The sequence below is a fragment of the Hippocampus zosterae genome, chromosome 13 (assembly GCF_025434085.1).
Source record: "Hippocampus zosterae strain Florida chromosome 13, ASM2543408v3, whole genome shotgun sequence".
NCBI lineage: Eukaryota > Metazoa > Chordata > Actinopteri > Syngnathiformes > Syngnathidae > Hippocampus > Hippocampus zosterae.
Window position 1 is genome coordinate 9738791 of NC_067463.1, and position 13096 is coordinate 9751886.

Consider the following 13096-nt stretch of genomic DNA (forward strand, 5'->3'; position numbering starts at 1 on the left):
GAGTCCTAGCTGTAGAGACCTTATCAATGAAAAACTGAAGGAATCTGTTGCACATCTCGGGTGAAGAATCCGAGCAAGTAGGCAGAGGGGGTTTGAGTACAGAATCTATCGTTTTTAATAGTGCGCGTGGGTTGTGACGGTTAGCTAGAATAAGGTCCGACAGATAATCTCTTTTGGCCTCTTTTACTGTGAGCTGGTAGTTACGCCAGCAGTCTTTCCAAATTTGATAAGAGACATGCAATTTGTCTTTTTTCCACTTGCGTTCAGCTTTGCGACACTCCTGCCTAGCTGCGCGGGTAATGTCGTTAAACCATGGCACGGGTTTAGGCTTTGGGAGCACAATTTTTAAAGGAGCCACCAAATCCAGGATGGCACGGCATGACGAGTCGAACCAAGAGGCGAGTTCCTCAGTGTTAGACGAGGGTACGCAAAGGTTATTAAAGGCATCAGAGAAACCACTAGCAGCGTGAGGGTTAAAAATTCGGCGTTTACAACTAGGAGCGCCAGATTTCACAGCAGCATGCGATAAGACTACGTCAAATAAAACTGCCATGTGATCAGAAATCCCATTTTCAAGGACTTCCAGATTTGACACCGGTAGACCATGAGCAAGGACAAGGTCTAAAATATGTCCTTGTTCATGTGTCGGGCTGGTCACATACTGCACAAAATTAAAAGAGTCAATAAGTCTTAAGTCTTTTGCTAGCGGTTTTTCCGGACAGCACACATGGATATTAAAATCCCCCATTAGGAGGATATGATCATATCTCAGCCTGATTTCCGCAAGAAAGGTTGAAAAATCGCTTAAAAAGTCTTTGTTGTATTCCAAAACCAATTAATTTCGTAAGTAGAGGTACCACTGTATCTGGATCCCGAGGATTTTATTTTGTGCAGCCACTTGACAAAATAAAACGGAGGAAATTCAACACACCGTTTTTTTTCCCAGAATATTTTTTTCCCCGTTGTCAGAGATCTCAACAAGCTTGTCGTTGCCGCAGCTCGCTGTCCAAATACTTTTGTCTGGACCTGCTTCGTACTGCAATCTTGATCCAGTACAGAAATCTGCTGGCTTTTCCATTACTTTTATTTCCACAAAAGTAAAAGAAGACATTCCAGTATGTGTGACAATAAAAAGAGCCACTGCCTGCTGAATTTTTCATGATTTGTCTTGTGCTGAGTGACTGTTTAGCCTCTTGATTCACTGACTTAAGTATGTCAACAGGCCTACTCATTGACACTATCGGGTGCTTAAAAGGCCGGCCCTTGACCCCGTCAGTCACTCTTTTAACATGGACAAAAAACACAGACGGGAGTATCATTAGATATGGTGCAATGACAGACGATAAATGCACAAATATTGGTATGGTTATTCCTATTCTTCATAATCTGACAGGCAGTCCTTAAATGCGGCTTCAGGTTTAATGGCATTTACTAGGAGCGGCCGGATAAAGGGTATGATTTCAAACTGTCAAAACACATAGGGTGGGAAAGGAGAGTAGCTTTTAAAGATACAAATAACGCAGTTCGGAACAAAATGCTTGATTTTACACGTCGGTGTGTTCTCAAAAGATGTATGTCATCGATGGCGCTTTGCAACAAAAATCTCTTTGAAACCACAAATGAAAAGCTTCATTCTGTTGTGCCTTCGTAGACATTCCGCAGGCCTGGCAGGGGACAATGCACAAACGTGTACAGCGAGCGTGTTACGGCATGATGAAATCCTACCACGAGGCAAAGGGAACGAGACCATGGGAGTTCCATTCGTGTGCCACACTGGATGTGTAAAGAGGGCTTTTTACAGTTAATAATCGTGGCAGGAATACATTTAACTTGGACAGAGGTCAACTCAATTGCTCTTTGTCCGTGTTTGCTTTGGAATTGCTTCCAACCAATTCCCTTTTCCAAACCGGTTCTGCCAGGAAAACACCAACAAAGATTTACTACGGAAAAAAGAAAATACACTTGTGGGCTAGCGGTTAGCACTTTTGCGTTCTGAGTTTCAGGGTTGGAATCTTAGGTCCGGCCGGCGCTTGCATTCGGTTAGTTGAAGATTGGAAATCGTCCACAGTTGTGAGTGTGCACGTTTGTTAATATGTGCCTTCTGATTGACAGGCGACCAGTCCAGAGTCTCTGCCTTTTTCCCATATTCATCTGGGATAGGCTCCAGCTCAGCCATCATAAAGCACGATAGAAATGGATGGCTTGGTGGAAAACATACTGACATAATTGCTCCCCTAACACTTCAATGTTGTGCTCCGTATGTGTGCACATTGGAGATTTAATGCTGTGCCTGTTACGTCACCACACAGTGGTGACATCATGAAAACTTTGACACACAAATGTCAGAGAAAAGAACTGTTGCGTCTGAGACATCAGAAGTATTGCCACCGCTAATTAGGTTTTATTTATTTACGGTATTAAGAATGCTTGCACAATGGATTTGCACTCAGCTTTGTGGGGCACTGCGGGCATAGACCAATTTTGGGGGATGAATCGAGTTGATCGCGGGGATCTACGGGTATTTACTTTTATTTCAATGATGCATGAAAGACCAAGCCCACTACCAATTTGATATGTGTGACCATTTTCCATGTTGCTGGCCCGTTACAGTTTCTGTGCTCTCCATCAGATACCTAGCCGTATTCTGGTTCCCTTTTGCCAAACCTAATACAGTGCACTCCGCTTAATAGAACACCATTGGGCCGAAGCGCTTCTGTTCTACTAAGCGGAGTTTCTATTAACCGGAGACACTTTATTAGGTACACCTTCAGACACGTCGACGACCAAGTTATGCACGCAGAAAAACCCCTGCTGACGCGTTAGAAGAGATATTTCGACTGTGGACGTCCATATCTTTAATCAAACAACAAAACAACAACTTTAATCAACTTCAGTCAAACATCTCAAATCACGAGAAAAATTTCATTACTTTTGTCTGGAAACAGGAGTCCGTAATTTTGCAGTTGACTTCCCTCTCAATGCACTGGATAAGAGGGAAGTCCTGGAAACCGCGGGCGTACCTTCTGAGAATCCGGCAATGCATCGTATCGTCTGAGTATGTCCTTCTTATCCGCAGGTGATAGCCCTCGTCTCTTGAATGAAGTTGAAGCCATTGTGACGTGCGTGTGTCTATGTGTGGAGTGACGCGTGCTACCTGTTACTGTATACGGCTAGAACTACCGCGTTTTCTCGCGGTAGTGGTACAGTATCGCGATAGCTACACTTCGAAAACCACTAGTTTACAATGTTCATTGCTTACGGCCTGTTCTATTAAGCGGAGATCTGTTCTACTAAGCGGAGTATCTTTATAGGAAATTGCATTAGGCAAATCCGTTCCAGAGCCTTTTGCTCTATTAAGCGGATTACTCTATTAACCGGTGTTCTATTAAGCGGAGTGCACTGTACCGACACACAACATGAAAAAAATAATAATAAAGCAATATGATTTCTAGTTCTTCCTTTAGTTGCACACCGATCTGAAGTCACCTTAGAGTTTCTGTGTAATTCGATTTCTATGACCTAAAGGACATTCATGTGTTTCCATGATTATATAGAATTACCGTATAATAGTTTGGCCTTGGCCAGCATCATTCCTCCTTAATTCTTCCTTTGTTCAAATAGTTTTAAGGGGGTTTGCAGTGGTTTATCTGTTCTTTAGGCAGCCTAATCTGATAGTGAGGGCCAAGAGAGCAAAGAGGGGTGGGGTGGAGGTGGTCAGAGAGAGAGAGAGAGAGAGAGAGAGAGAGAGAGAGGGAGAGAGAGAGAGAGAATGAATTTAGGCTAGACCAGCCCCTCGAGCTGTTGCATGTTTAGACTGAGGTCTTACTTCCCACCCCACTGCAAGCTTGTCAGTTTGACTCAGTCGATGGATGCTCACATTCGGATTTTGTCCTTCTGAAAAGCAATAAAAGCGACACTTCTCAAGGTACTGATTCTTTTTGGTTACTTTGTTTACTTCATTTCTTAAATGACACGTCTTTCACAGTAGTTTTACTTCTTACTTGTTGTGTATGCAGAATAGTAGTCTCGCATCAACAGTGTGGAGAATACTTTAACTAAATAAGAGAAATAATTTAACACAGTCGACTGCTCACTAGTGAAACAGTATTGCGCTAAATGCGATTCAAAAGGAAACTATTAATTATTAGTTGAACATATTATTGCGATTGGCAAAAAAGGCTGATTCAGTGCCTACGTCCTTAATTGAGTAATTTAGTCATTTGATTTGAGTGGATGATTTGTTCGTATTTATGACTTATCAATTTTACAATAACTTTTGACTGGGTTCTTGCCAATAACATGCAGACTGAATTAATAACCACTAAAGGTGTGAACTATCCCCAAACAATAAATGTTATCATATGACGTGAAGGCAAAAAAAAAAAAAAACTCACAAAGGAGCCTGAGGAATGCAGTTCAAATTACCTCTGATTGACTTTAATTTCCCTGCTTATAACAATTTAAGCACAAATATGCGACGAATTTATGATAATAGTTTGCTTATGTGCTTCGGCACTGATGGCTACAGCACATTTACAATATGCCTTACTTCAAACACACTTCATCTACACAATAAAAGTTGGATGTGGATGTGTCGCGGCCAGTGCAGCTGCATTCTTTTAAATTGGGTGCACATGTCTGAAACGATGTGGAGTGGAGTGACTGAGTGACATATTCTTAATGACATCAACATGACATAATAACCATTGGAAGCAGCATTTCCCAGCCTCATCTGAGCCAAGGCACATGAATGTTGAACACACCCAACAAGGACACCTGATGATCTCTCATGGCACACAAAGGCGCCACTTCACAATGATTGTGAATGGTTTAGTTGATTTAAATCACATGATAATAATAAAATGTATTTTTCTCACAGCATGCTGCTCTACGCAAGACTGTCATGTAATACGACAATAGCACGTTTTACACATATATTGTTTTGTATTCTAATAAATTGTATTGATGTCATAATTTGTTGCATTTTTTTTTAAACCAATTCAGCATACTGCATCTCCTTTCTCCCCCCTGCAGTGGCCTGGACAAAATAGGGCTCAATAGCTCCCTCTTGTGGCTGAGCAACCAAAACAAAGATGAATATCATTTCATCCCCGTGTGTGTTGAAGGACCTTTTTCCATACTGCCGGCCAAAATTATGTCAACTGAAATGACTTTATAGCCACTCGGCCCAAGCAGAAGGACCATAAACTATGGAGGCTTCAAGTCCTGCTCTTGCCGGGACTTTCCCAACTGCGTCCGCGATGCAGCCATCCTCCGGCACCCTCTCCTCTTATGGCTATCTTCAGTTCTTTTGGCATTATCAGGACAAGTCTGTCATTATGGAACATTACAACTACACGGGCAAGCTGCAGGGGGACCGTTACCGTGACGGCCTCCGACCCGAGGGCATCGCCTTCCTGGTGGTGTGTCTGCTCATCGTGCTGGAGAACGCCGTGGTTCTCCTGGCTATCTGGAGGAACAAGAAGTTCCACTTGCCCATGTATTACCTCCTGGGAAACCTGACTCTGTCAGACCTCCTGGCCGGGATTACCTACATGGCCAACATCATCATGTCCGGGCCGAAGACTTTGCAGCTGACGCCGTTGCTGTGGTTCCTGAGGGAGGGAGGAGTTTTCATCACTCTGGCCGCCTCTGTCATCAGTCTGCTGGCCATTGCGATTGAACGCCATGTAACCATGGTGACGATGAGGCCGTACCACGGTGCAAAGCGGGGGCGGATGTTGGCGCTGATTTGTGCAAGTTGGGCTTTAGCGGCCTTTTTGGGCGTCCTCCCAATCTTGGGATGGAACTGCATCCATAGATTGGACCAGTGCTCCACCGTGCTTCCTCTTTATGCCAAGAGCTACATCCTGTGCTGCGTATCAGTCTTTAGTGCAGTTCTCCTCGCCATCGTGGTCCTGTACGCCAGAGTTTTCCGCATCGTCCGTACCAATACGCAACGGCAGCGATTAGGCTTGTCCAGTAGCATGAGAAAGGGCTTGGCCCGAAAGTCCCAAAAGTACATCGCCCTCCTCAAGACGGTCACCATCGTGTTGGGTGTCTTCATCGCGTGTTGGCTGCCTCTCTTTCTCCTCCTCCTCCTGGATTTCTTCTGCCCAACGCGCAGCTGCCGCCTCCTCTTCAAGGCCGACTACTTTCTGGGAGTCGCCATGGTCAACTCGCTACTCAACCCCATCATCTACACCCTGACCAGCAAGGACATGAGGAGAGCCATTCTGAGGCTGCTGTGTCGGCCGTGCCTCATGACCAGGGACGGCCAGGTGAAGAAGATTGGCATGCCCTTCCTTGAGTGCAGCTTCAGTAAGACAGAGGTGCCCTCCCAGAAGTTGGAGGCGGGGGCGGAGACAACAATTTCCTCTGGCAATGTCGTCACCGGCCCGTCTCCTATCAAGACCCTCTATCCGAAACTGTTAAAGCCTTAAGACACAGGTGTCAAACCCGAGGCCCGGGGGCCAGATTTGCTCCACCACATCATTTTCTGTGGCCCGCAAAAGCAAATCAAACATGTCAGCTTCCATGATGCTTGCTAAAATCTCTTCCAAAATTTGAAATTCTGATATGGAATAAATAATGGCCAGTTATTGTAAGCATTGTCTTGTTACCAAACCCCTCATTACAGTAACTTCAACAATAGTTGAATAAGTGACTTCTTTGTATGGTTTTATATGGTTTCAGTCATAACGGCCTACCAAGGGCAATGGTAACTAAAAGATGGCCCGCGACAAAAACGAGTTTGACACCACAGCCTTAAAACTTGTTGGCTTGGCTCGCACTTAACAGAAGACATGTAGCTCATCTTTTGGAGGACAAATAACCCTTTTTCCACTGCATGGTATCCGCTCGGCTCACCACAGGCCAAAGTCGATGTACAAGGTACTATTTTAGTGTGTGGTGCATGCCAAGTTGACACCACATGCGTTGATGTAAACCCATATTGGTCTCTTAGTGGTCCTTGCTTACCAGTTGTTGTCCACTTTGATAAAAATGTTTTTTTCCTTACCACGAGGCCACAAGCCGAGAAGTAAATCCAGGAGTTGTTGTTTGTTGTTTTTTGTTAGGATGTCACAGATTTTTTTTTTCAGTTGGTTTTCGGACTGACAACCATGGTGATACGGAAAACTGAACACTGGGCAGCAACTTAACTTGAAATTATCCATAGGTGTGACTATAAATCGACATTCTTGTTTGTCTATATGTGGCCTGTGATTGGCTGGCAACCAGTTCTGGGTGTAACCCACTTCTCGCTCAAAATCACCTGTGATAGACTCCAGATCAATCACGACCTCAATGAGGAACAACGAAACAGAAAATAGATGTTTGCAACTTGTGAAAGCGAACAACCCAAACAGCAGCGAGCAGAGCTGATTTGAGGCGAGTTGGGACCGTGCAGTGGAAAAAGATTACAATAGACTCAAAACAGAAAAAATGCAAGAATCCAACACTCAAAGCTACAGAATCTAAACCATTCCTGTTATAGACCAATTACTGGTTCCCTTGTAACAAACCATGACATGTACTTTCACGATGAGACAAGGCCACACAAATCTGAACAAGGCAACTTGTGAACTAATTTGCACTGAGATATCAAAGGAAATGGAGAAACTGGCTTGTACTCGTGTGGTTCTGTGGTTCGAATCCAAGCCTGGAAGGACACTTTGATGGAACAAATTACTGACGAATGTAAATATCACATTCAGACTTTCTTTGAATGGCTTTCTTCAACGCCTCAGTGTGGTTTCTCATCGATTCAACACAGATAAACAGAATTTTCGTTCTTCCGTAAACACATGGATTTTGCTAGATCGAAGGCCCTACATGTGAAGTATAGTGTTCTAAAGTAGACTGTCTGGCTTACTGTGTTTGTAATGCAAGGTGAAAATGAACACGAAAGAGAAATGCATACGTGACCACAGACAGTTTCAATGCATTGCGTGGGAGGGAGATGCGAAGACTGTTTGGAAATAACAGTGAAGTCATCGTGCACCCAGTGGAAAATCTGTCAGTTGAATGTCAGCCCGACCGAAAAGCTCAACCACACAAGCACAATGTTGTATTTGGATAGAGTGACAGATCCAACACATCTTTTCTATTATTTCATGTTTGGCATTAGACTTTTGTACAAATGTTTTTTTTTTTGTCCTCTGCCAGAACCTTAATTGACAAATGATGGAACGTTGTTGGGGTTTTTTTATTCTGTCATTTATTTTGTGAAACATTTTCTTTGAAAACTTGTGGTGACTGTTGTATAGTAAATTATGTACGTGGTGCAACAGCATATGGTATTGATTCTTTTTTTTAAATAAAGTATTTAAAATGATTGTAGGATTGGGTTTGTTTGGATCAGGGGTGCCCATTAGGTAGATCCTGATCTACCGGTAGATCTAAGACAGGTCCCAAGTAGATCCGAGGAGTGTCGAGAAGAAAAAAAACAAACAACCATTTGTGTGTCTTTGTACATGTTAGTAATATATTTTTGTGTTGATATACACTGCACACTAATCAGTCTCATTTTCGCTAAAAAAAAAAATATTTAAAAAATAAAATAAAGCAGGTAAATCTTTAATGTGTGTGTGTGTGTGTGCGTGCGCGCGCTGGTAAGGGTAGATCCCGTGAGGTTAGTTGATCAAAAAGTAGATTTTCGATCCAAAAAGTTTGGGCACCCCGTGTTTGGATGTTTTCTTAAATTGTTCATGATGCCTTTTTGAAGAACCACAAGCAGCACGACAGGAAGTGAGCCCCCTCGTCTCACATCTGGTAAGGGCATTGACCTATATTACATAAACAACTTTTACGCACCATATAACGCACCTTTTATTCCAAGGGTGACCATATAAACATGCTTTCTTATTCCCCTTCATCTGCCAACCCATGAGGTTAAAGTGGATGTCAAACCTAATTATTTTTTTCAAATATGCAAATGTGATTTTTTTAATATGCTCCATGCTGCCCCACGAGTCTAAACAGGGCATTCTGAGTAATGATGTGTTTGTGTAATATGAGTTAGGCAGTAAAATCCATCCGTTTTTGTCCATCTCAGCGGACAGCCATTCTGCCACTTGCTGTCAACTGAAAGTGACATCCCAATTGCTCAGGGCTCAGGTAACAACCAGTCATGGCTCATCTTCAGAAAACAGGTGCAACAAACCAAACTGACAGAGGTCACAAAGTCATATTTACAAAAGACTCAACTTCCCTCTGGAGCGATTATTCAGCAACACAATATTTATAACAGAAAACATAACACCAACCTGTCTCAGAGCAGCCTTAGAATAATTAACTGGAAAAATATGTCTGCAAGGACATCAAACAGTGGGCAACTGGGATCAATTGAGTGGAAGGAAAGACAGATTTGGGCAGTCAACTGAGTGAGGAATTTTAAGGAACTGCCTTTGTCAGATCATATCATTGCTTTGTTTCGAATCAAATTACATTTTGAGAGTCATGTGTTTAATCAGCTGTGATTGGCTGGCAATCAGTTCAGGGTGTACCCCGCCTACTGCCCGAAGACAGGCGAGATGGGCTCCAGCACACCCACGATCCTTGTGAGGATAAACAAATTAGAAAATGGATGGATGGATGGATGGATGTGTTTAAAAAAAGATAAAAAGATAAAAGACAAGATTAGAAGGATAAAATGCCACACTCAATCAGATCATGTCCGATTGGCCTAACAGCGTGAGCTGTGATTGAAACGAACATTAGTCGCCCAGCATGCATCTACAGCAGGGGTCACCAACGTGGTGCCCGCGGGCACCAAGTAGCCCGTGAGGACCACACCAATAGCCCGCCAGGGCTACGATTTTGATTTGCTAGTAGAAATTATTATTTAAAAATGTAAACACGGGCAGTATTGTGAGACATCTTTAAGATGATAAGAGCCTGAAATTGTAAATCATTAAGTGTTAAAAATAACGCATTCTAATATTATTAAATGTAATTTGGATAAATGTTATTTCAGGCGTGTATCAATTTGGTAGCCCTTCACACAATCAGGACAAATGAAGTACCAGTAGCGCTCATTCTCAAAAAGGCTGGTGACCCCTGATCTACAGTGTTTCTTGCCACCTTGTGGTTGTAAGTAGAATACACACATGTGTCGACTGCAACCTATAGGGGTGGAATTTATGCCGAAGGGCCACCAAATGACTATTAAAGTAAAACTGTTAATCATTGCATGAAAACATATCATCTTAATTGCTCATAAACATTTTTACGGCATTCAACTGCTGATGCAAAGATGTTAAACGTCGATTGTGTAAAGTTGTGGGGAACGCCACAGACAAAATACATAATACAGCCGACGCGCCCGAGTCAATATCTGATTCAAAGGAACAGGATCGATATCAGGCTTCTGCAGAGCTTGCTGATCATTTGAATCAGGTGTGTTACAACAAGGAGAGATGGAAAACATGCGGAGTTTGAGTTTTAATCAGCTGAACCTGGCAATCAAAAATGTCACTTTTGGTGTTCATCATTCATATTCCCTGGGCACTCTGGCTAGGTTCTACAATCCTAAGCAATGCATGTTAGGTTAGTGGAGAGGAAACTCTGAATCTGGGGTCACTAACATGGTTCTGGCACGCACCACGTCATCCCCCTCCCCCCCCCCCCCCCCCCCCCCCCCCACACACACACACAGGTAAGTGTGCCATATTTATTTGTTTCTTACCTTGGTCAAACATTATTGCTAATTTGTGTGAGAAATGATTTGTGTGATCTGTGTTTTGGTAACAGTAATTTACAATTAAATGTAATGTAACAGAAGTTGTAATTTGAGAAGTGTTTAACATGAATCATCCATCCATCCATCATCTACCGCTTATCCGGGGCCGGGTCGCGGGGGCAACAGCTTTAGCAGGGAAGCCCAGACTTCCCTCTCCCTAGCTACTTCTTCCAGCACTCCCCGGGGGATCCCGAGTCGTTCCCAGGCAAGCTGGGTGACATAGTCTCTCCAGCATGTCCTGGGTCTTCCTCGGGGTCTCCTCCCGGTGGGACATGACCGGAACACCTCACCGGGGAGGCGCTCAGGAGGCATCCGAATCAGATGCCCAAGCCACCTCATCTGGCTCCTCTCGATGTGGAGGAGAAGCGGCTCGACTCTGAGCCCCTCCCGGATGACTGAGCTTCTCACCTTATCTCTAAGGGAGAGCCCGGACACCCTGCGGAGAAAACTCATTTCAGCCGCTTGTATCCAGGATCTCGTTCTTTGGGTCACGACCCATAGCTCGTGACCATAGGTGAGGGTTGGGATGTAGATCGACCGGTAAATTGAGAGCTTCGCCTTTTGGCTCAGCTCCTTCTTCACCACGACATACCGATACAACGTCCGCATCACAGCAGACGCTGCACCGATCCGCCTGTCGATCTCCCACTCCCTCCTACCCCCACTCGTGAACAAGACCCCAAGATACTTGAACTCCTCCACTTGGGGTAAGATCTCCTCCCCGACCCGGAGGGGGCACTCCACCCTTTTCCGACTGAGGACCATGGTTTCAGATTTGGAGGTGCTGATTTTCATCCCAACCGCTTCACACTCGGCTGCGAAACGCTCCAGTGAGAGTTGGAGAGCCCCGTTTGAAGGAGCCAACAGCACCACATCATCTGCAAAAAGCAGGGATGCAATACTGAGGCCCCCCAAAACGGACCCCCTCAACGCTTCGGCTGCGCCTAGAAATTCTGTCCATAAAGGTTATGAACAGAATTGGCGACAAAGGGCAGCCTTGGCGGAGTCCTACCTCCACTGGAAACGATTCCGACTTACTGCCGGCAATGCGAACCAAACTCTGACATCGGTGGTATAGTGACCGAACAGCCCGTATCAGGGGGTTCGGTACCCCATACCCACGAAGCACCCCCCCACAGAACTCCCCGAGGGACACGGTCAAACGCCTTCTCCAAGTCCACAAAACACATGTAGACTGGTTGGGCGAATTCCCACATACCCTCAAGGACCCTGCTAAGGGTGTAGAGCTGGTCCACTGTTCCACGGCCGGGACGAAAACCACACTGCTCCTCCTCAATCTGAGGCTCGACTTCCTGACGGACCCTCCTCTCCAGCACCCCTGAATAGACCTTACCAGGGAGGCTGAGGAGTGTGATCCCTCTGTAGTTGGAACACACCCTCCGGTCCCCCTTTTTAAAAAGAGGGACTACCACCCCGGTCTGACAATCCAGAGGCACTCTCCCTGTTGTCCACGCGATGTTGCAGAGGCGTGTCAACCAGGACAGCCCCACAACATCCAGAGCCTTGAGGAACTCCGGGCGGATCTCATCCACCCCTGGGGCCTTGCCACCGAGGAGCTTTTTAACCACATCGGTGACTTCAACCACAGAGATAGGAGAGCCCACCTCAGAGTCCCAAGGCTCTGCTTCCTCCAAGGAAGGCGTGTTGGTGGAGTTGAGGAGGTCTTCGAAGTACTCTGCCCACCGGTTCACAACGTCCCGAGTCGAAGTCAGCAGCGCCCCATCCCCACTGTACACAGTGTTAGTGGTGCACTGCTTCCCCCTCCTGAGACGTCGGATGGTGGACCAGAATTTCCTCGAAGCCGTCCGGAAGTCGGCTTCCATGGCCTCACCGAACTCTTCCCACGCTCGGGTTTTTGCCTCGGCGACCACCGAAGCCGCGGCCCGCTTGGCCAATCGATACCCGTCAGCTGCCTCTGGGGTCCCACAGGCCATAAAGGCTCGATAGGACTCCTTCTTCAGCTTGACGGCATCCCTTACTGCTGGTGTCCACCAGCGAGTACGGGGGTTGCCGCCACGACAGGCACCAACCACCTTACGGCCACAACTCAGATTGGCCGCCTCAACAATAGAGGCACGGAACATGGTCCACTCGGGCTCAATGTCCCCCGCCTCCCCCGGAACATGGGAAAAGCTCTGTCGGAGGTGGGAGTTGAAACTCCTTCTGACAGGGGATTCCGCCAGACGCTCCCAACAAACCCTCACAATACGTTTGGGTCTGCCAGGACGGACCGGCATCTTCCCCCACCATCGGAGCCTACTCACCACCAGGTGGTGATCAGTTGACAGCTCCGCCCCTCTCTTCACCCGAGTGTCCAGAACATGCGGCCGC

General features: G+C 45.6%; 1 protein-coding gene and 1 long non-coding RNA gene across 2 annotated transcripts in view; one reads left to right on the forward strand and one right to left on the reverse strand.

Moving 5' to 3' along the window:
• Positions 1 to 13096, reverse strand: part of LOC127613232 (uncharacterized) — a 38795-nt gene that overhangs the window by 11869 nt on the left and 13830 nt on the right. The gene's annotated exons all lie outside the window — the stretch shown is intronic.
• On the forward strand, positions 3751 to 7706 carry s1pr5b (sphingosine-1-phosphate receptor 5b). Its single transcript, XM_052084163.1, has 2 exons — positions 3751 to 3925; positions 5035 to 7706. Exon 2 carries the CDS (start codon positions 5211 to 5213, stop codon positions 6441 to 6443), a length of 1233 nt encoding a protein of 410 aa, XP_051940123.1. The 5' UTR covers positions 3751 to 3925; positions 5035 to 5210; the 3' UTR covers positions 6444 to 7706.

Excerpts from the sequence above, each read along its gene's own strand:
- s1pr5b (XM_052084163.1), top strand. The coding sequence starts at position 5,211 with ATGGAGGCTTCAAGTCCTGCTCTTGCCGGGACTTTCCCAACTGCGTCC.